The sequence below is a fragment of the Rhinatrema bivittatum genome, chromosome 10, assembly GCF_901001135.1.
Source record: "Rhinatrema bivittatum chromosome 10, aRhiBiv1.1, whole genome shotgun sequence".
Lineage (NCBI taxonomy): Eukaryota > Metazoa > Chordata > Amphibia > Gymnophiona > Rhinatrematidae > Rhinatrema > Rhinatrema bivittatum.
Window position 1 is genome coordinate 100,806,888 of NC_042624.1, and position 20,215 is coordinate 100,827,102.

Below are 20,215 nucleotides of genomic sequence, written 5' to 3' on the forward strand. Positions count from 1 at the left end.
GGGGATCCAAATATGTGCACAGAGGACACCAATTTGCTTCTTTGTAGATTCTTTAGGATAGGGCTGGGGAGGGTTTCATACTCAGAAATGAATAAAAGACATCGGGTGAATATGGATAGCGTGCACCATTCGAACAAACAAAATATATGGGAAAGTGCCCCTTTACTTAAAAAAAGGATACAAACACGCAGTACCAGCAAGGTATGAGAGAGGAAGGATTTAAGATTTTGCTGGCCACCTCCAGGGCTTAATTTGTGTGTGTGTGGGGGGGGGGGGGGGGGAATGGGGTAGAACGCAGTTCTACCACTTCTTTTAGACTTATAAGAGGGGTGATTCTGCTCCAGACCCTCTCCTAAGGGCAGCCTGCAGGGAAGAGGTGGTACTGAAGCAGAAGCTGCAGAGCAAAACAGACACACGAAAAAGGGGTAGAATTAGCACAAGTGTGAAATTTACGAGCAATAGTGCCAGCTGTGAAGGCTCCAACCCTGGCCTTGATAAGCATTCTTAAGCTAATTGACGCCCTTTTGTGTCCGGCACCCTGGACTCAATTTCTGGTGGAACCCAGAATGCTGTCCTGCCACCTTTTTTTTCCCAGAACCCGAGGAGAGAGAATAGAGCCGGTGGTATAAATCCGTTCTGGGTTCCCCCTACGGAAACGGAGTGGAGCCGATAGCGTACACATTGTTTCCAGATCTTCCAGAATAATCGTATTGGAAGTTGAGGGCTATAATTAATTCCCGCAGAAACAGGGCAGAGCTAGAGGTGGCAGGATCGGTTCTGTGTCCCCCCCCCCCACCAGCCCTAGAAAAAGCAGAGCAGCGAGTGTTGGGAGTTGCTTATCCTGAGATCAGAGCAGCCACATGGCTTTGATTTTTGTGCAATTTCCTGGCACAATTGAAAAGCCATGAGAGAGGATGAGAAAGAGCGAAAAGACGCGACGTAAATGCCTCTCTGCCCCACTGCCATTCCGTGTGTTTGCATACATGTGAGTGTGCATGTGGTACAAGCAGAGTTCACACCTGACCCCTCCCCCTCACCCAGGTCACACCTGGCCCAGCTCTGCTCCCTCCCACTCCCACCTCCGCTCCACCAGTCCACTTCCTAAGCCCTGGCCATCTCTTATTTGGACATAAAAAAAACATTGTTTAAAAAAATTAAATGTTTTTAATCCCTAAACTGATGTATAAAAGAAAGAAAATATATAATTATTACTCCTTTCCAGACATAACGAAAGATTCATTCTGTTTAAGGTTTTCACCTTGGCCTGGATAAATACATGTTCTAACTGTCTTTTAAGTTCAAGATTTATGTTTCTTATTTTACTTGTTAACAACAATTACATTTTTTTTTCCTTGGATTGGGGTAAATGATTGAGTAGTCGGGTGGCAGTTTAACCTTAACCGCCCGAGACACTGCTTGCTGATACTCCCATTATACAGTTTATACCTTGGTCATTTGCAATCTTCTACTGACTTTGCCTTTTCAATGAGTTGCTAACTGAATTTAATACAGTCAGCATTCCTGGATCTCTTAACTGGTCTGAATAAAGATCTCCCTTTAACATTAGTAGGAAGTGTGTAGTCGGACCACAGCCTCGAAGTCAACAAAAAAAAAAAAAAGATTTTTCAGAGAACAACAGACAGGTAAAAGGCTCCAGAGTGGATTCTTGTGATTCTGCAGAGTAATGCATTTCTCGGCAAAATCTCCCCATATCTGAATGGGGCTGCATGTCTGAGCAGGGAGAAACGTTACTGAGCAACTGGAGGAAACAGAACCATTGTCTAGTCAGGGGCTCCCACAAAACTTCTCCTTTCTGGCTTAAAAGGTTCAATAATTAAACAGGCGCAAAGCTGCAAATAGATTTTCAATGTACCGGTGGTTATCCAAAGTACGTGGGCTGCATGAAATGTACAGATTAGGAAAGAATGCATCCACTGCAACTCAGACCTGCTGCAAAGAGAAGGCCGGCTCTCACGACACAAAAAGCAGAGGAAAGTGGAGGGGGCACCAGTGCCAGATTTAAGATTCTGGCACCCATGTGCAGGACTAGAGGGGATGGTGCCCCTTTGAAACGGCATCCGCGCACATCCCTAGAGCAAGAGGGATCAGCCTCCTCTTCAGCCCGGGTATTTGGTGGCTTCAGACTTTTGCATCCTAAGCAGTTGCCTATGTTGTTTATTCCTAAATCTTGGCCTGGGGAAGGGGGGGGGGGGGAATAGGGGATAGAGGTTCATTCTCTCTCTCTAAAACCCTCCTGCTTCAGATAAAGAGACTGTTTGGGCTAAATCAACTAGGAACTCCTCCTCACCCTCTTGTCATGCTTCTGAATACCAGAGGATAAGGACCAGGAAGGGGTAAACAGAGAGCCCACTAGCCATCTTCTCAAGGCTTGGCTAAATCCCCAGCAGTCGCTATTTCTCTCTGAAATTGATAAAAGGCCCCCCCAAGTCCTCACTTTTCAGTTCCAAAAAAAAAACTCTACTGTTTTCCTCCTATTGGCAGCACAAATTCACCGAGATTGAAGAGCAGAAAAGAGCCCCACCCCTATCCGGACACTGAAAAATGGGGAGAGCAGGGCCTGTCTGACCCTGTAGCTCCTGGCCCACCGCTGGTGTCTTCGCAGCAGCTCCTATCTCACCTGCACAGGTGCAGGGCGGGGCAGAAAGGATGACCTCACTCCTTCCACCGGCCCCTGCGGCAGCAATGGTGGAGGGGGGACAGGAGGAACAGGAAGTAATGTTGCACTTCAGGTGGTGCAGCCCAGGCACCAACAAGAAAGTAGGGTTACCATGGCAGCGCAGGGTCCCCCAAAGCCCAGGGGCCCCCCCCCATACCCCACCCACTCCAGGACAGCCTTATATACAGAAGCAGTGCAGTTTGGGTGCATCCTGAGGCTTGGTGGTCGAAGATTTAGCAATTGGGATTCAATGCCAAGAAGTGCAGAATCTTGCATCTGGGGTGCATTAATCCAAAATTGCTGTATGTGCTGGGGGTGAAAGACTAATGTGCACCGACTGGGAAAGGGACCTTTGTGTGATAGTGTCTGGCGATCTGAAGGCAGCGAAGCAATGTGACAAGGTGACAGCTAAAGCCAGTAGGATGCTGGGCTGCATAGAGAGAAGAATAATCAGCAAGAAAAAAAACAGTGATAATGCCCTTGTACAGGTACTTGGGGAGGCCTCACCTGGAGTACTGTGTTCAGTACCGGTGCCCGTATCTCAAAAAGGTTAAAGACAGGATAGAGGTGGACCAGAGAAGGGCAATCAAAATGGTGTGGGATCTGTATCGGAATATCTATGAGGAGAGATTGAACGATCTAAATATGTATTCCCTGGAACAGAGGAGGTGCAGGGGAGATATGATACAGACCTTCAGATACATGAAAGGTTTTAATGATGCATGAATTACGAACCTTTTCCATTGGAAAGGAAACGGTAAAACTAGGGGGTCACGAGATTGAAGCTTCAGGGCAGGGGGGATGACTCAGAACCAATATCAGAAAATATTTCTTCACGGAGAGGGTGGTGGATGCCTGGAATGCCCTTCTGGAAGAGGTGATGAGGATGAAAACAGTAAACGAATTCAAAAAGGCATGGGATAAACAATGTGAATCTCTAAAGGCTAGAGGTTGGAAATGAAGAAGAGCGTGCATGGGGGTAACGTGTACAGAGCAGCAGTTACTACCCTTAACAGAAGGCATGGAATTACTACACTTAACCATATTAGCCAGGATGGCTTTGACACAACTGCGCCAGTGGGGACAAAAAGGGGAATTGGCTTCAGATGACAGCCAGTGCTGGGCACTGACTTTTACAGTCCGGGGTACTGATAAGGGAAAGTACACGATTGCTTCTATGGCCAAGCCCAAAAGCAGAGCATGTTCAAGCTCCATTGTCTGAATTATTAAGAAGGCTGTTCACCCTGTAAAAATGTTGCTAGCAGTAATTTTGTAACGGGTCTGTCAGTTTGCCTAAATATTACTACCCTTAATATAAGGCTTTGGGGTAACGTACCATGAGCAGTTACTACCATAAGAAACTTGCTGGGCGGAGTCAGTGGAGCCATACTGGGTCAGACCAAGGGTCCATCAAGCCCAGCATCCTGTCTCCAACAGTGGCCAATCCAGGCCATAAGAACCTGGCAAGTACCCAAAAACTAAGTAGATCCCATGCTACTGATGCTAATAATAGCAATGGCTAGTTTCTAAGTTAACTTGATTAATAGCCATTAATGGACTTCTCCTCCAAGAACTTATTCAAACCTTTTTTTTAAACCAAGCTACACTAACTGCACTAACCACATCCTCTGGCAACAAATTCCTGAGCTTAATTGTGCATTGAGTGAAAAAGAACCTTCTCCGATTAGTTTTAAATGTGCCACATGCTAACTTCATGGAGTGCCCTCTAGTCCTATTATCCGAAAGAGTAAATAACTGATTCACATTTACCCATTCTAGACCTCTCATGATTTTAAAGACCTCTATCATGTTACTCTGTTAATGTAGGTTTCCTGTTTTCTAATTTAGGGCACGACGTACTAAGCATTTTTCCCAACATACCCAAAAATGAGAAAAATCCTTTCATACATCAGATCCTACATGTCTTAAATGTTACTAAGGAACTAAGAATGAACCTATATAGATAGATATGCCATTTTTGTATACATTAAATGGTCTGCTGATTCAAGATCCAATTAGTTTTGTTACATGTATTATTTGTACCATGTAATGGTATGTTAACAAGTTTTTCCTAAATAAACATCAGCAGATAATGGGCATATTTTATCTTTTACTGTGTTAGAATTATCTACAATTATCTGCTATCTACTTACAGCAACAATTAAAATACTAATTGCATCCAATGATTTGCCAACTAACTCTTATCCCATCCTTCATCTCATGAAAATTTTCAAACAGGTACAAACCCCCTCTCCCAAGAAACAGGACTGTAATATTTCCACAGTTATACAGTCACAAATTCTAATTAGATGCATACTGTCAAGAGGTAAGCCGATAAAAGTGATTTGGGATCACAATCCAGGCTCTACCTTTCAACCACATTTACAGTTGCAATCAGATAAATCATTTTTTTGCATCTCAGATCCAGTTAAAATGACTCAGCAGAAGTGGAAGATAAATAACCCTGCTGTAGGAACTTTGTTACTTATTCTCGGATTGTTCTGGCTTGTCTTTAATCAAACTGAGTTCACGCCCCAGTACCTCCACCCAACAGGAAAAAAAAAAACTCTAGATGAGCAGAGTTCTGGACTGTAATGCAAGATTGCAATTCTTCATCCCCTTTCTGCTTGCAGCCTGTAAATCTATTCTTCCAAAACTATCCATGAAAAAAAGGAAAATTAAATGAACTGGATTTAAATGCAAGGGAAGGTAAATACTGTGAAATCAACTGAGTGTACTGTGATCAAAACTTTCCAAATTTTCATGCATAATATCCATTAAAGAGAGGTTGGCTCCTTGCCCCCTCCTCTGTATATAGTATTTATTCTATTTTATTGCACTTTATATATTTATTGCTCCGCTCACCCCTTCTTTTTTTCCTACTCCAAGTTAAGGCTTCCTTGTTATAATGTAACTGTATGCTCTGTATCTCTTGTTGATTGGTTAATTGTATATTCTACTTAGTTCATTGTAAACCGAATTGATTTGATTTGTATCAAGAAAGTCGGTATATAAAAGCCTTAATAAATAAATAAATAAATAAATAAATAAATCATGAGCAGAACATACATTTAGTGAGATCCTGATGTATATACTGAGACCCCCATCAGAGGACTGGAACTCGTGCCTTGCGCTCCCAGGTCCGGTGGCAGGAACCTTTGTTCATCAGCGATCTAATCATTCACAGCCCCCCATGTTCTCCCACATTCTGTGGCGCATCGTCACGGCCTCCTGTGGCTGAGGCTGTAGAGCGCAGCACTTTGCAGAGCCACCATCTGTGGCATTCCAACCAAGCGGCAACTCAAACCCGTCTTCCCCGGAGTGCACGAGTAAATCTGCCAGGGTTCCCAGATGGGCAGTTTTCACGCCCAATTGGGCTAATTTTTGTGAGCATGGGCAGGAAGGCAGGACATTTTTTTTTTTTTTTGCTTTTTTGGGTGCAGGATTTTCAGCTTTTTTTTTTTTTTTGGTGTGTGCATTTTTTGGGGCGTTTTGATAAAAGGGGAGCAGAGCAGGCAGGGGATGCAGCTTTAAAGCCGGAAGCGCTTGCCTTTCACTAATGTGTCACAGCCTACTGCACGTGGATATGGGGGGGGGGGGGGGGGGCGGGACGGGACATGGACGGACAGGTGGTGACAGCATGATGTGAAACAAGTGAGAACAAGCTTGAGCGCTGGTGTCTTCCGCCCTCTTGCTTGTATTTTTACATGGGTGTGGGAGCAAAAAGTATATGAAGGGTGGGGGGGGGCTGGTCAGCAAGGGATGACTCCCCCCACCTCTGCCGCCATTCTCGCAATAATACCCCTCACCACTACCACCACCAATCCTCACAAATGGAGGCGCGACATCACGGGCACGCACGCACAGAGAGCCACTGCCTGGCTCCCTCCTCCATATAGTGAGCACTCACTCCCCGACCGCCTCCCTCTGTGTGATCCAGACCACTCACTGTCCAACTGCCTCCCCCCTCCCTGCAATCCGGCACACTCACTCTCCGAGCACCTCCCTCCTCTTGAACCAGCGCACTTATTCGACATGTCCAGACCACTCCCTGCCCAATCGCCTCGCCAATCCCCCGCCACGAACCAAACCACCTGCTGCCCAACCTCTTTGCACCTCCCCCAAATTCAAGAAATGGACCACTCACTCACTGCACGACTGCCTAGCCCACCCCTCACAAGCCACCAACCGCTGGCTGCCGGATCACCTTGCCCCCATTCCCCCAACAGATCATTTCCTCCCCGACCACCTCGTGCCTCTCATATCCAAGAAACGGACCACTCGCTGGCCGACCGCCTAACGCAATCCCCCTGCCCCCTACCCATATGAACCAGATCACTCACTGCCCTACTGCTGCTCCCACCCCCAAATTGGGACCATTTGCCCAACCACATCATTACCATTCCTGCTACAATCTGGACCATTCTCTGCCCGACTGTCTGACCACTCCCCCATAAATTTGCATGTAATGCAGGAATTTGGGTACAATCGTGCATAATGAAAAATTGTTTTTGCAACTTTTGAGTTTTGGACTACTTTTGGGCTAGATTCGGCGATTGATTGGGCTCCAGAAAATGTTGGTATCTGGCAACCCTGAATACTGCAGCAGCACCCTCGGACCCAGCTAGCCTGTGGAGCAGGACACAGATCCAAGAACTGGAGCCTGTTCACTTGCTTGGTAGTTTGTCAGGTTAGCTATCCTTTCCTCAAAAAAGGTGTAAAGAACTGTACAATAGCACTCATAATAATAATAATAATAATAATAATATGCAGTAATGCTGTCAGCCTGCCACTGTGCAGATCAGTCAACTTTGTTTTCTATGTTAAAAGTTGCTTTCAGAAAAGTTACCAATAAAAAAACAAAGCTGAAATATGAAAATAAATAAAAATACAAAAATTAAATTTAGTGCGGAACTTCAGACTGTTACAGTATCTTTTTACACAGTCAAGGGCAAACTGAAGGCGTCCCCAGCCCAGGGTTAGCAAAACATGCCAGGCCATCATAAGACACAAGTTGCCTTTTCATTATTATGTTTAGTGTCTTGGACACATGAATTACATAGGACCACAAGGCCTGTCCCGTATGGCCTTGGACCTGGTGTCATCCAATAATCTAAAGCCCCCCCCCCATCATTTCCCTGTGCTGCTCTTCGCCTTCTCAGGGATTCCAACTGCTCCCTGCAGCTTGTAATCAAATTTTCTTTTTTTTCTCTGGGTTTTTCTCCACGTCTTCCACTCCCCTATCATCTAAGAAGAGAGAAGAGATTGCTTCTACCGCGCGCCTTCTCTCTGTTATGGTTTACCAGCACCTCTTTTTCTCACGCACGCACACCTACTGCCTATTTATAAATACCAATTGCATTCCAAAAGGTAGCATAAAGGGTGCTGATACCGTGAGCGATTTACATCCACTCCCCTGCTTAATAAGCAAGAGCATAAACTCTGCCGTGTTCAAGAGACAGGGAATGAGGTGCTGTAGCAATGCGCGGGCACAGGGCTCTCCTACAGGGCAGCAAGGCATTGAAGAAACATTTACAAGAGTCAAGGAAGATGCAGCACCAGAATAATGGAGAAGAGTAACAGCAGGTTCCAGAGGCAACCAAAGCCCTGGATGAGGCATCCGCTCCATCTTACAATATTTAAAGCATCTAGTTAATTATTTCGTTTGAAAACATTCTTGCATATATTTGGCATTAAAAAGTCCAGGTCCTGTTTACCTGCGGCAAAGAACCCCCATTTTCCATAATATGCACCTTATGATGTTGTTGCCCTGCTGCCATTACTTCCAAGAGTCCACTTGAAGAACTGGGTAGCTCTCTATCCACTTGAGCCTAAAAAAAAAAAAAGCCAAACCCTTATAATCAGCCAAGTCATACTGTAATTTGGCCTTCAGTACGGAGCACGGAGTTTCCCCTGGGAGCCTAAAGAATGTTCTAAACTGCAAACAGAAGCCTTCAGAAGTTCTGCAAAGTTTTAGCACTGAGAGTAGGGGTGGCATGACGGGATGTTGAGGCTTTGACATGGCCATTCTTACAATACAAAGTTCAAGAGAAGCAAAGGTGTTAAGAAAAACCGAGATCAATCAAAAAAGGGTTCCTCGAGAGCATGTTAACTCGGCACGTCTAGTCTTTAAGCCACAAGGAATAACTGTGGAATTAGAAGATAAAACAGAGCAGAAGTACTTAAGAGAACTCTACTAGAAAGTGGTTCAGGGATTACTCCGGGTACACAAAACAGGATGAATCAGGAACCACAAAACACGATTCATGAATGATAGATTTGATTAGGTCTCAAGGACGGCATTCTTAAGAGTAAGTGTAGTGAAGCTCTGGAGCAGCACGTGAAGTATTTTCAGTAGAGATCTTAAATAATAATGAACGTTATTTTGGCTGTTAAAAATTGTAATGGAACACTATGTGTTTCATGATCCAGTGCAACTATGGTCCTTTCATCAGTTTCTCCCTTCATTTCCTTTCTTTCTCTCCAAATATTTGTGATTGTAGTTAATGTTGGGATTTCTTTTTTTTTATTATTTTTATTGTATTTTTTTTTACTGTTTATCAAGAAATATTAACTTTTCTTTAAAAAAAAAAAAAAAGGTTTTTAGTGGAATTAATTTTGAAATTTAATAAAATAAAAAAAAATGTAATGCACATAGAGCAATGGAACTCATAGAAAGACTTGGGAAAAGTCTGAACAGAGAAAAAGCTATTTTTTTCCCTCCTGATAATGATACATTGATACTGGTAAAAAGGTCATAACTATGAAAATGCTTTCTGACCTTGCCTGCTGTTTGGAATCCATGTATGTAAAAATCTAGCTCTTGGAGCACAAACTTGCGAAGTGAGAAATGAGCCACTGCCAGGCCTGTCTTCCGGTCTCATTCAACTAGCTAGGAGCCCGATCTGTCGCCAACAGCAGCACTCAGCACTACAGGCACCACCAAGAGCTCAACAGAAGCTACAAAAGGCCATCTTGCACACAGGAATTTGGGTATGAATAAGACTGTAAAATCCATGAAGCCAATGCACAACATGCTCTCCATCAGAGGGGAGCCTGTCAACTGACAGCTCACAATTTAAGCAGAACTTAAAATGTTTTTCTCCATTATTGACCTTGAAGGTTAGGGCCTGCTCATCAGCTGACTACTGAGTGTTATACTATCAACCTTAAAAAAATAACCTTCATTTCTGGGTTTGGAGGTAACCTAGAAACAGAAATGAATAGTCACAACGGAATATCAACTTCTGCAGTTTGTTTAAAAATAGGAGTTTGTGTTTCTTTTAGCTTGCTGACTCAAGGTCATCTTGACACTCAGGTCAGAGGAAGGCAAGGTAACATAAACAAGATTCACAATGGGATAAAGCTCTCTCTCCTCTACCCCTCTGTGCCCCATCCATCAGCTGCCTTACTTTTCCTCCACAGGTCTCGGATCATGCATTAGAAGAGAAAGCCAAGGCACAGTTTATTATATAACCCAGAGCTGGATTGTGGACACTTTGTACATGGAGACCTCTGACTTCCACAAACTAACAACTAAAAAAGTAACTGAGGTTCTGGCACCGTTTTGACATGTAAAAATAGCACAAAAAAAAAAAAAAGCAAGGAACACCGACTTCAAAAGACAAGTCTGCAGGTAAATTAATCTTGCAGCCAAGATAGTTTAAAAGACTTTTTGATGCCAAAAAGCTGGCAGCTCAGGGAAAGAGGCTGGTTTTGTAGCCAGCTACATCATGAAGCAAAAGCTGGATAGGTGCTCTCCTCAGAGAAATGTGGGTATGAATATATTTCACAAACAGAATTCTATTAAAGCAGCAGTTCCCTCCACTTACTGCAAGGTCTGAATTTGCAGCGTAGGAAGGTAAATCCAGCGCGCATGGTCCTTTTTTAAAAGCACAAAGCCAGGAAATCAAAACGTGTTTGGTACAAGTTTCCTGGGATCCAGGAAAAAAAAAAAAAGGAGAGGCTACAGGCATTAAAGGCAGGTCATTTTGGCTATCTTACTCTGCTCATCATTGTGTCCAGCCACAAGCTAGGTGATGCTCCACAGAGCATGCAATTGCTGGCTGGGAACACGATAAATCCTAGGAGGAAGAGACAGCAAGAGACCCTGCAACCAGTCAGCATTTTCCTATGTCCTTGAAAATGTACATGAAGCGAGGGTTTTGTGTTTCTAGCCTACTTTACTCTCCCTTGTCCCCCAAGCATTGCAGGTGTCAATGCCCCTTTGAAGCCACAGCTGCACCCTCCATGGCTGAGAGAAGGGAGAATCCGGAGCACTGTGGGTGGCAGCACCCTTGAAGCAGCAATGCCCTGTGTGGCCACACAAGTCACACGGCCCCTAAAGACAGCCCTGGTCCAAAACCAAAATTGTCAGGGGTACGTGAGGTCTCCAGAAATTAAGCTTTAATTCTGGGCAGAAAACTAGGAGGGTTTTTTTTAGATGCACATGAGATACTTTGCACACCTCCTATTTTATGCTTATGGACATTAACCCTAAACACTGACCACCATGAGGTAAGGATTAACCAGGGTGAAGGCCACAGTGGAGGATGGGTTACAAATGTCACAAAAGCTGGCAGTGTAGGGTAACACTACAGCACTTGAAAACATAAGACACTGCTTTAGATCCTCCCCTACTGTGTAACTATTCACAAATCACTTATTATTCCAAGCTCAGACTTGATTTGGAAGCTTTTTATGACAGGGACCAGGTCAAAATGTGATTAATCTTGTGTAGTGCTTTGTATACTGGCAGTATCCAAGCACCCTATAAACAATTATACAGGTACTATATAGTGTGGTGGTTCCCAAAGCTGTCGTGTGTTAATCACACACTGCCAGTTTGGTTTTCAGGATATCCATAAGGAATATGCATGAGATAGATTTGCAATCACGGAGACCAACGTTATGCAAATTTGTCGTGTATATTCATCGTGGATATCCTGAAAACCCAGCTAGCTGCGGAACACCAGGACAGGTTCAGGAAGCCCTGCAGTACATGTATAATGTATCTATTTTTATTTAACTGAGTGGTTCCTCCCCCCTAAGATGACACAACCTCCTATCTTCACTGGCTTCCCCCTCCCCCCCCCCAAGCCCTCCATTTACAGCTGCTAGTCTGACCTCTGCTGCCTTGGTGAAGGACATATTCAAAAAGATGACTAGCTTTTTTGTGTTCCTCCCCCCGCTTACATAAGTCCTGCAGCTGCTCCAGTGCTGAGGCATGCATGTCAAGAAAAACAAGACACAAAACCAAACATGTTCCTCCACATAGTTTGGACAAGGCACAATATGCTAGAAATAACATAGGTAGAGACCTTCGCTTTCAGTTTTTATTTTATTTTTTTCCTGGGAATTTCAATGATATCTAGAAAAAAAAATCAGTGGAAAAATTACTTTTCCCACTGCTTTTTCTCCAATGTGTTTTATCAAAGTAAATTTTTAAATGTTTTTTTTGTTATAATATTGAAATTCCCAGAAAAAAAATAAAATAAAAACTGAAAATGAAAGTCCTTACTTATGCATAATTTCTCTCATCTTGGACAGTGCTCAAAATATATTTAAGGGGTATTAATTGTAAACAAAAAAAGCAATGATGTACCAGTAGAGGGTACCATCAAAGTCTGCCTTCTGCTCAAAATAAAGTAGGCTATTTCTATTTTGTATACAAGGCAAAGAAAGCTTAGTACATCAGAAACTAGCTCTCCAACATCTGCGGGGCAACAGATCTGCAAACAAGTTGCCCGGTACTGTTTGACTGGGACGACCAAAGTTTGTGGTTTGCTTTCACAAATTAACCTCCCTTTATCACATCTGTGATAACCTGCTGGACAGCATCACTTCCCTCCCGTATCAAAACCGGAGATGCGGTAAATAAAGCAAACATCCCTATTTTACAGGACTGAGAACAGATAACAGTGCGTCCTGTTCGCAAAGGCCTGTGCTATGTATCTGTTCTGGCACAGTCTGGCAGTTCCCTTTAAAAACTGTGATGCTCACCTCCTCCCGCCCACCGGGATCCGCCCTAGCCCGCCCCCTTTCTCCAATCTTTGCAATTTTTCACTGTTGCTCGAACCTGGATTATCTAATAACGCCTCTTTCTTTACAACGGGGCACCTTTAAAAGGAAAAAAAAAAATCTGCATCCTTCATCCCGGATCAGACGCTCTTTTTTTTTTTTTTTTTTTATGTCGGCCGTCAAGCACACTGTTTCCAGCCTCCAGGAATCCCCCCAATTTTGTAGACGACAAAACGAAAAAAATAATGTTGACGGCAACTTTTCTCGTGAGATGGGAGGGTGCTGTCACGTTCATAATTGGCCAGCGCACACTAGATTCAAAGGCAAGCCACACCATGGGGCTGGGAAGCGAGAGCAGCATGACCACTAAGTCACCGATACAGCCCACTCGGTTACAATGTTTCCACGCTCCTTACTTTCCCATCGTTTGCTTGCGTAACACACAGGCACAGACACACTCGATACAACGAGTCTTTTTAGCCACAGCCGATCGCTAGGTTTTTTTTTTCTTCAAGCTGCGCCCTAACCCTCCGCGCTGAGAATTTAAAATAAATTGATGAATAAAATCCCCCCCACCCCCCAATTCTCTGAAATATTGTTATTATCACCTGCTCCGCGCACATAAGAAGACCAGAAGACATCGTCACCGATCCACTGGGTCACAGTGATTACTAACAATCCTTTTATGCTCTGCAAGGCAAGCAGCGTTTCAGCCGAGCTTCGGAATCACTTACCGGTGTTCGCTTTGATATTCTTTCGTAAGAAGTCTCCGCTGGACAGATGCTTAAGTCCGAAGGTTTTGGCGATTCTCTCGCACACCGTCCCTTTGCCAGACCCCGGAGGACCAAGAATGACGGCTCGCAGTAGTTTAGAAGCCATCCCGATCTTATATATCTTTTTAAGAAGTTAACTTTCACGGGTTCCTGCCAGCTGCAAAAAAAAAATGTATTTCCTGTAAATACTGCAAGCAACAGCAAAAGTTAAAACTGACATTTGCAATCCACCTTAACTGGGTTTTTTTTTTTAACCAACATCGCTAATTGAAAATGTCTATGAGCTGGCATCTCAAGGCATACGGGCACACGTACAATAATAAAACAGATATAACTCCTTAAGAAAACTGGACCCGTGCACACTCATAGTGAAAAGATACTGAGAAGGAGGGGCTTCGTTGCCCGATAGCCAGCAGTCAAAAAAAAATCATAAACTAAGCCTGAATACGAGGTAAGAGTTATAATCTCCTGAAACCCCGCACCACAACATGGACAATTTGTGATCTCACACGTGTGCAAGTTGTGCAGTAGTTCTGTAATTTTGCATTGCAGCCTAGAGATGTTCAAAACTTCAAACGTTTTACACCTCAGAGGATTACAGTGCTTTCACATATTTCAGTGCTGATTTGGAAGGAAAACGCATTTTAATCCTAGTTTACGGAAGCATAAACTATGCATCGACAGCCTCTGCCACGCTGCTGCACGCCTTCAGTTTGGGAAAAGCCAACTCACCGCCTTTGGGTCCTGCAAATGTTGTGCAATATGGCGTTTAAAACCTTCAAGTAATTTTTTTTCCCCTACATACTCCAGAGAAGCACTGACCCAGCCTCTTCTCAAGTAAAAGAAAACCCCCGACCTCCTCTGTGCCTTTAAGAGAAAGCAAGCGGCTCTGCAGCCGAGAAGAGGGAAAGTCCTGTGACTCGCCGAACCGCAGCAGGCGCAGCTCTTTCGTACGCCCGCAGGGCAAAATGTGAATTACGTAACCCAGACGCAAACTCCGCCCCCTCCCTCCCACGGCAGAGCACCCTGGGAGTTATAGTTTTTGGCTGAGCTAGGAGGCTAGGACAAAGACGAGCAACGCCTGAAGACATTTGTTAAAATGATAATGTTTCATGAACTGTTGTAATTGAGATAACGCTTTGTTTTGATTTGATGTGATTACCTCTGTGGGAGTTGCTGTAGTTGTTAAAAATAAAAAGTAAAAAAGACGACCAGCGCTAGGAGCAGAAATTAATTGGATACAATCACGGAATACGTGCACAGCCTGGAACTGGATAAATGGTTAAAGGTCTTCTGGCTTCTGCAGTGTTATATATATATACATTTTTAAAGACCCCCATCATGATTTTCAGGGTCAGCACTACCCGGTGCGCAAACCATGCAATTGCAGGCTATAGAGAAATGGAAATTCTGCCAGTAGCTATTAGAGCTGTTGTTGAGCAAGTTAACCTGGTTAACTAGACTATGTAGCCCTTAAGAACCTCTATTACAGAGGTTTGCATTAGTCCAGAAATCTTCTTTGGCATCTCTTTGGTAGATTCTATAGCAAGGAGTAGAGAATCCTGCAGCCCAAATATTTATTTATAAACATGTAAAGCTAGGGGTCTATATTCACTGAGTGGCTAGATAAGTTAGCTGGATATACCTGCCCAGCTAACTTAACCAGGATATTCAGCATTGAATTTAGAATTTATTCATTTATTTATTTAAAAAACATTTTCTATACTGTCGTTCAGTTGAATACCATCACAACGGTTTACATTGAGGCACATAAATACATCTTTGGTAAATTGTATAAGTTAATATTAACTATAGGAAGTGCCATTAAAGTCCGGTAACAAAGTTTCATAATAAATACTATTTGTAAAGTGTTATAAATCTTGTCCTTTTTCTACATTTATCAGTCTTAATTGCATGTATAACTCTATCGGAATATATATTTTGTTTTAATAAAACACACATATTGAACAATAAAGGTGCTGCGTTCTGATGTTCTGCCATATAAGTCACTATCACGTCTGAGGGCCTCATTTTCTAAAGAATCGCAGTAATGAAGGGCGGGGGGGCCAAAATGGGGGGGGGGGTCTGCGCTATCCAGCAGCGATCGCACCACCACAGTGCGATAGCTGCCGGCATCGCACCCAATAACTACACCATAGAAGGTGTAGTTATTGGGCATGAAATAGGCAGCGTCCTCACAGAGCCGGCCCTGATGACGCCCCGACTCCTCCTCTTCCAGGGCCGACTCCGCCCCGATGTAGGTAGTGCAGGCCTGCGATAGCCTTAGAAAATAAGGCCCTAAGTCATTTAGACTGATAACTTTTCAGTTATCTATCTAAATAGCTTTTGAATATCTACTCCCATAGCTTATAACAACAGATAAAGACCATATGGCCCACCCAATTTGCCCATCCACATCTCCTGCTCAGCTTTATAGACCTTTTATCTCTCTCAGAGATCCTCTGTGCTTGTCCCATGTTTTTATGTTTGGTTTTTTTTATTCTGACACTGTCCTTTTCTCCACCACTTCCAAAGGAAGGGTGTTACATGCATCCTCTACCCTTCTGTAAAGAAACAGTTCCTGAGTCCACCCCTTTTCCCCATTATTCCATGACTCCTCATTCCAGTTTCCTTTCTATTGAAAGAAACTCACCTCCTATGCATTTATTCTATCAAACGCAGCCTGCTCTAAAAGTGTCCCCAGGCATGGCAGATCATGTGACTCTGACTGGTAGATCTCCCTCAAAGATCTGTGTAAAGAAAGTCTTCAGAAGTGGACAAATCACGGTTTGTTTTAGTTTTTCCAGGAAAACACCTGTTTGCAAAGAGAAATTAATTTTATACTTTTTTTTTTTTAGCACTACAACAAACAACAGTATAAAATTAATTAAAAAAGGAGAATAAAACCAAGTCCACAAAGTGAGGTAGTAGGGAGGAAAGGAGAAAACAGGATTAATATCTTGAAAACACCCAGACATCAGTCAAAAGAATAAAAAGTGCCTAATACATCTTAAAAGGGACCTTATCCAAGGACATAGATTTATAAATTTACAGTCAATTTGTCTTGAAGAAAACATTCTAATTGCAAGGATCTAAAAAAAACACATTTGTTTCCATTGTAGTTAACCAAACCCTTACGGGAAAATTAAAGTTTAAACAAATGGCACCGAGAGCCACCACATGTTGACGCAGGAGGAGAAAAGTCCTCCTGCATCAGTGCACAATCAAGCTCTGGACTCTGTTGCCAGAGGACGTGGTCAAGGCGACTAGCATAGCAGGTGAAAAAGAGGTTTGCCCAAGTTGCTGGAGAAAAAGTCCATAAAACTTTATAAGTCCGCATGGCATCTCTTATGTTCGTATGTTATATTAACTACATCAAATGATTCTATTATTGGACAAGGAACTCCAATATTCAGGCCCTCAAAGGAGGTAAGGAAGCAGCAAATTCCTTAAACTCATTTATGATTTTAAAACAAGCGTGCATGCACCAATATACACGCATATCTACGCGTGGGCAAGGATACGCTCACGTTTTTAATCATGTGCACACTTACGCGAGTATGTCTTAAAATGCACCCACCGCACATAAGTATGCTCCTAATTTTAAGAGGTTACTCGAGCACAGCTGGCATGCGTGTGTCTTTAATAGGACCCTGTCGGCTTTTACGCGCACATGTCAGCGAATTTCAATACGTTCTCATGTGAAGCGCATTCCCAGTTTTCCAATGAGTCCACCAGCTTGTCCAGTTAATAGCGAGGTCTTTTAGACCCCACTGGGTCTTCATCCCGCACGTTGCCCAGTTGTTCCGGACCCCTCCCCCTGTCCTTTAAGACCTAAAACTTGAGAGGTCCACGGAGTTGCTCCTCCTCAGGGAGCAGCAGTATAGTCACGCGGATATCTCGTGTACACGGGTTTCGTTTTTTAAAATTCAGAGTTACCTGTGTAAGTCTTGGCCCCGCTCCAGGACACCCATGCCCTGCCTCCTTATTCTTCCCACACGCACAGGTACACGTGTATTTTGCAGCATTTTAAAAACCTGTGTTGCTTGCACGGCAGCCCAGATATGTATGTATGTGGGCATTTTTGCGCGAGCAAGCTTTTAAAATTGACCTGATTGTAAATAGTAGTGATCTTATCCCTAAAATAAACAAATGAATCACAATTAGGAAGATCCCCCATGTTATCCTTACTAACTGACCAGAACGTTTCTTAACTTTGCTGATCAGATCAAAGCAAGCCCTAGGACAATTCATCGCTTGAGATATCTTAGCATCAAAAAAGGATTTTTTTTGCTTCTTTAATTTGATGGTTATATTCACTTAAACGTAATTTATAGCTACTCATGTTCTCTATTTTCAGCCAGTGCCTCTCTAACTGCCTCTTTGTTCTCTTCATTAAACATAATTCAGAAGTAAACCATTCCTTTAAGGGAGCCTTCTGGTCTGCAGGTTGTCCCAGGTTCAAATTGCAACAATCTACCTATTCGTCTATGGTCAATCAGAATACTGGTGAAGATCAGCCAACACAGTCAAAAGGCTTGATGCAGTTATCTCCTTCCTCTGCTTAAATGTCTGGTTCAAGCCGGGTCTAGTACTTGAAGGTGGAAGGCCTACATTACAAAAAGTTACTAAATAGTAGTCAAACCACACCACTGGAACCACAGTGATCTCCGCAATCTGAAACTGGCCTGCATACTAGGAGAAAGAAATAATACATGAAGAATGTGACCTCTCTCATGAGAACAGTAGATGAATGTATCATCTGTTGCACACCATGAGTGTATAAACATTAACAAATTCAGCAGCAGAACTACTTAAGGCAGAATCCAACTGAACATTAAAATCACCCAAAACAATCAAGTGATCCATTTCCTGGTGAATATTCACAAACTGCTGAGGGAGTTCCTGAAGAGAGTGAGAGTTATCATGAGATATGCCATAACCAAAAAAACAAATGGCAAGTTAGAAGGCTGAGTGAAAGTAAGAGACATATGTACTGAACCAAAAGGCTGTGCAATCTCGACTTGGGAGATCCCTAAAGAATTATGCACAACCATAACACCAGCTCTACCCCGTGAAAAAAAATAAAACCCAAGAAATAACTACCAAATCAGTATCTAAAAGCCACGTCTTAGCGACGCAAAGCAAATCCAGTTTACTTTCCACAATTAAGTCACTGGACCTGAGAGAACCCAAACGAACTAGACCAATCTGAAGCCCACCCTCCTTTAACTAAGTGTGCGAGGTGGGAGAACCCAGAACAGGGAATCATTCCCAACCTCCTCCCCCTAACAGATCCAGCTCTACATGCCTGCCCTCCCAACGAAGCACTATTTAAGTGAAACACAGGCTGGGTAGGGGTCTTTTTTCAACTCTTAGTGCCCTGGTCATTTTGAATTTCTGCGGAAGTAATTGCTAGTATACAAATGTGGAATTCATTTTGGAATTTAGTTTATGCAATTAGATATTGAGTGTATTTCTAAATTTGCTTTGAGGGTTTTTCATTTAATTAAGTATTGATCTGTTAATTATATTAGGGTTGGGTTTTTTTTTTTTTAAATAAATGTAGCTATGTGATGAATTATTATTTTAAGATGACTCTGTCTCGAATCTCCCGGGCTGAGCATCACAAATAACCGGGACATGGGGAAAACCTTGTTGGGAAGATCTTAAGGGCCTTGAAAGTGCTAATAAACTGAAGAATGGAGTTAATCCAAGGGGCTTTCTCATTAGTTTGTGAACAAGCAGAATTACCTTGACCTCAGTTCTCCATTTTACTGGTAGCCATTTTACTGGTAGCCAATGCTACCAATCGAGTCACGGTCAGTAGGTGTGCTGTGCCTTTTTGTATCACCTGCAAGGGACAAAATGTACTGGTTGTAAGGCCCAAATTCAGGGCATTACAATAATCTATAGCTGGGAAAATGAGCATTTGTAGAGCTGAATGGAAGTCATCAATAGAAAACAGTAAAGGATGACATCGTTTGTGATTTAATCTAGGGTGACATAAAGAATTGTTGGTCTAGAATAACGTCCATATTTTTACTTCTTTTGCAAATGGTATTGATGTATTCTCAATGTAGAGAAAAATAATGAACAATAAACTCCTCTGTAAAATACTATGCTGAGAAGGAATACTTATTGTAAAGATAGTCAACATAGTATAGTTTATTGTTCATTATTTTTCTCTACATTGATTTTTCCTCCTCGTAGGACTGTATGTGCTTGCAATTGATGTATTCTCAAAATTAAAGAATGAGGGAACATCAGTGAGAGGATATCCACTAAGAATCGTTGATTCTGACTTGTATAAGTTAAGTAACAGCCTGTGATGGTGTAACCATTGCTTGATCATAACAAGTGTTCGACATATGAAGAAAGTCATACATTGCTTTCCAAGTAAATCTCAAAGGAATGAAACATTGCATATTATCAGCATATATTTTATAGGTTACACCCAGTGTGGCATGTAGTTGGCATAATGGTGTCAGGTATAAATTAAATAATACAGATGACAACGCTAAGCCTTGTGGGAAACCATTATCAAGGGGAAACCAACCTGAAGAGTTAGTATTAGTTGTAACTTGTTCTTTATGATCACATAAATATGAAGGAAACCATGAATAGATTGCTCTTGTTAGCCCAATCTCCGGGGCCAGTGCAAGATTTTTGGCGCCCTAGGCAAACTTTTGGTGTCTCACCCTTCCCCCAACTTCACTACTGGTGGCAGTGGATCCAGCACAGT

General features: G+C 42.9%; 1 protein-coding gene across 1 annotated transcript in view; it reads right to left on the reverse strand.

Annotated features, from left to right (window-relative positions):
- The window catches only part of AK4 (adenylate kinase 4), a 51,952-nt gene extending 37,544 nt beyond the window's left edge, over positions 1-14,408 (reverse strand). Inside the window, exons 1-2 of the mRNA XM_029617858.1 lie at positions 14,203-14,408; positions 13,432-13,627 (exon numbers count right to left, since the gene is read on the reverse strand). Of these exons, the coding sequence (XP_029473718.1) occupies positions 13,432-13,576 (145 nt within the window). The 5' untranslated portion in view covers positions 13,577-13,627; positions 14,203-14,408. The remainder of the gene's footprint in view (positions 1-13,431; positions 13,628-14,202) is intronic.
- Between the last annotated feature and the right edge of the window lie 5,807 nt (positions 14,409-20,215).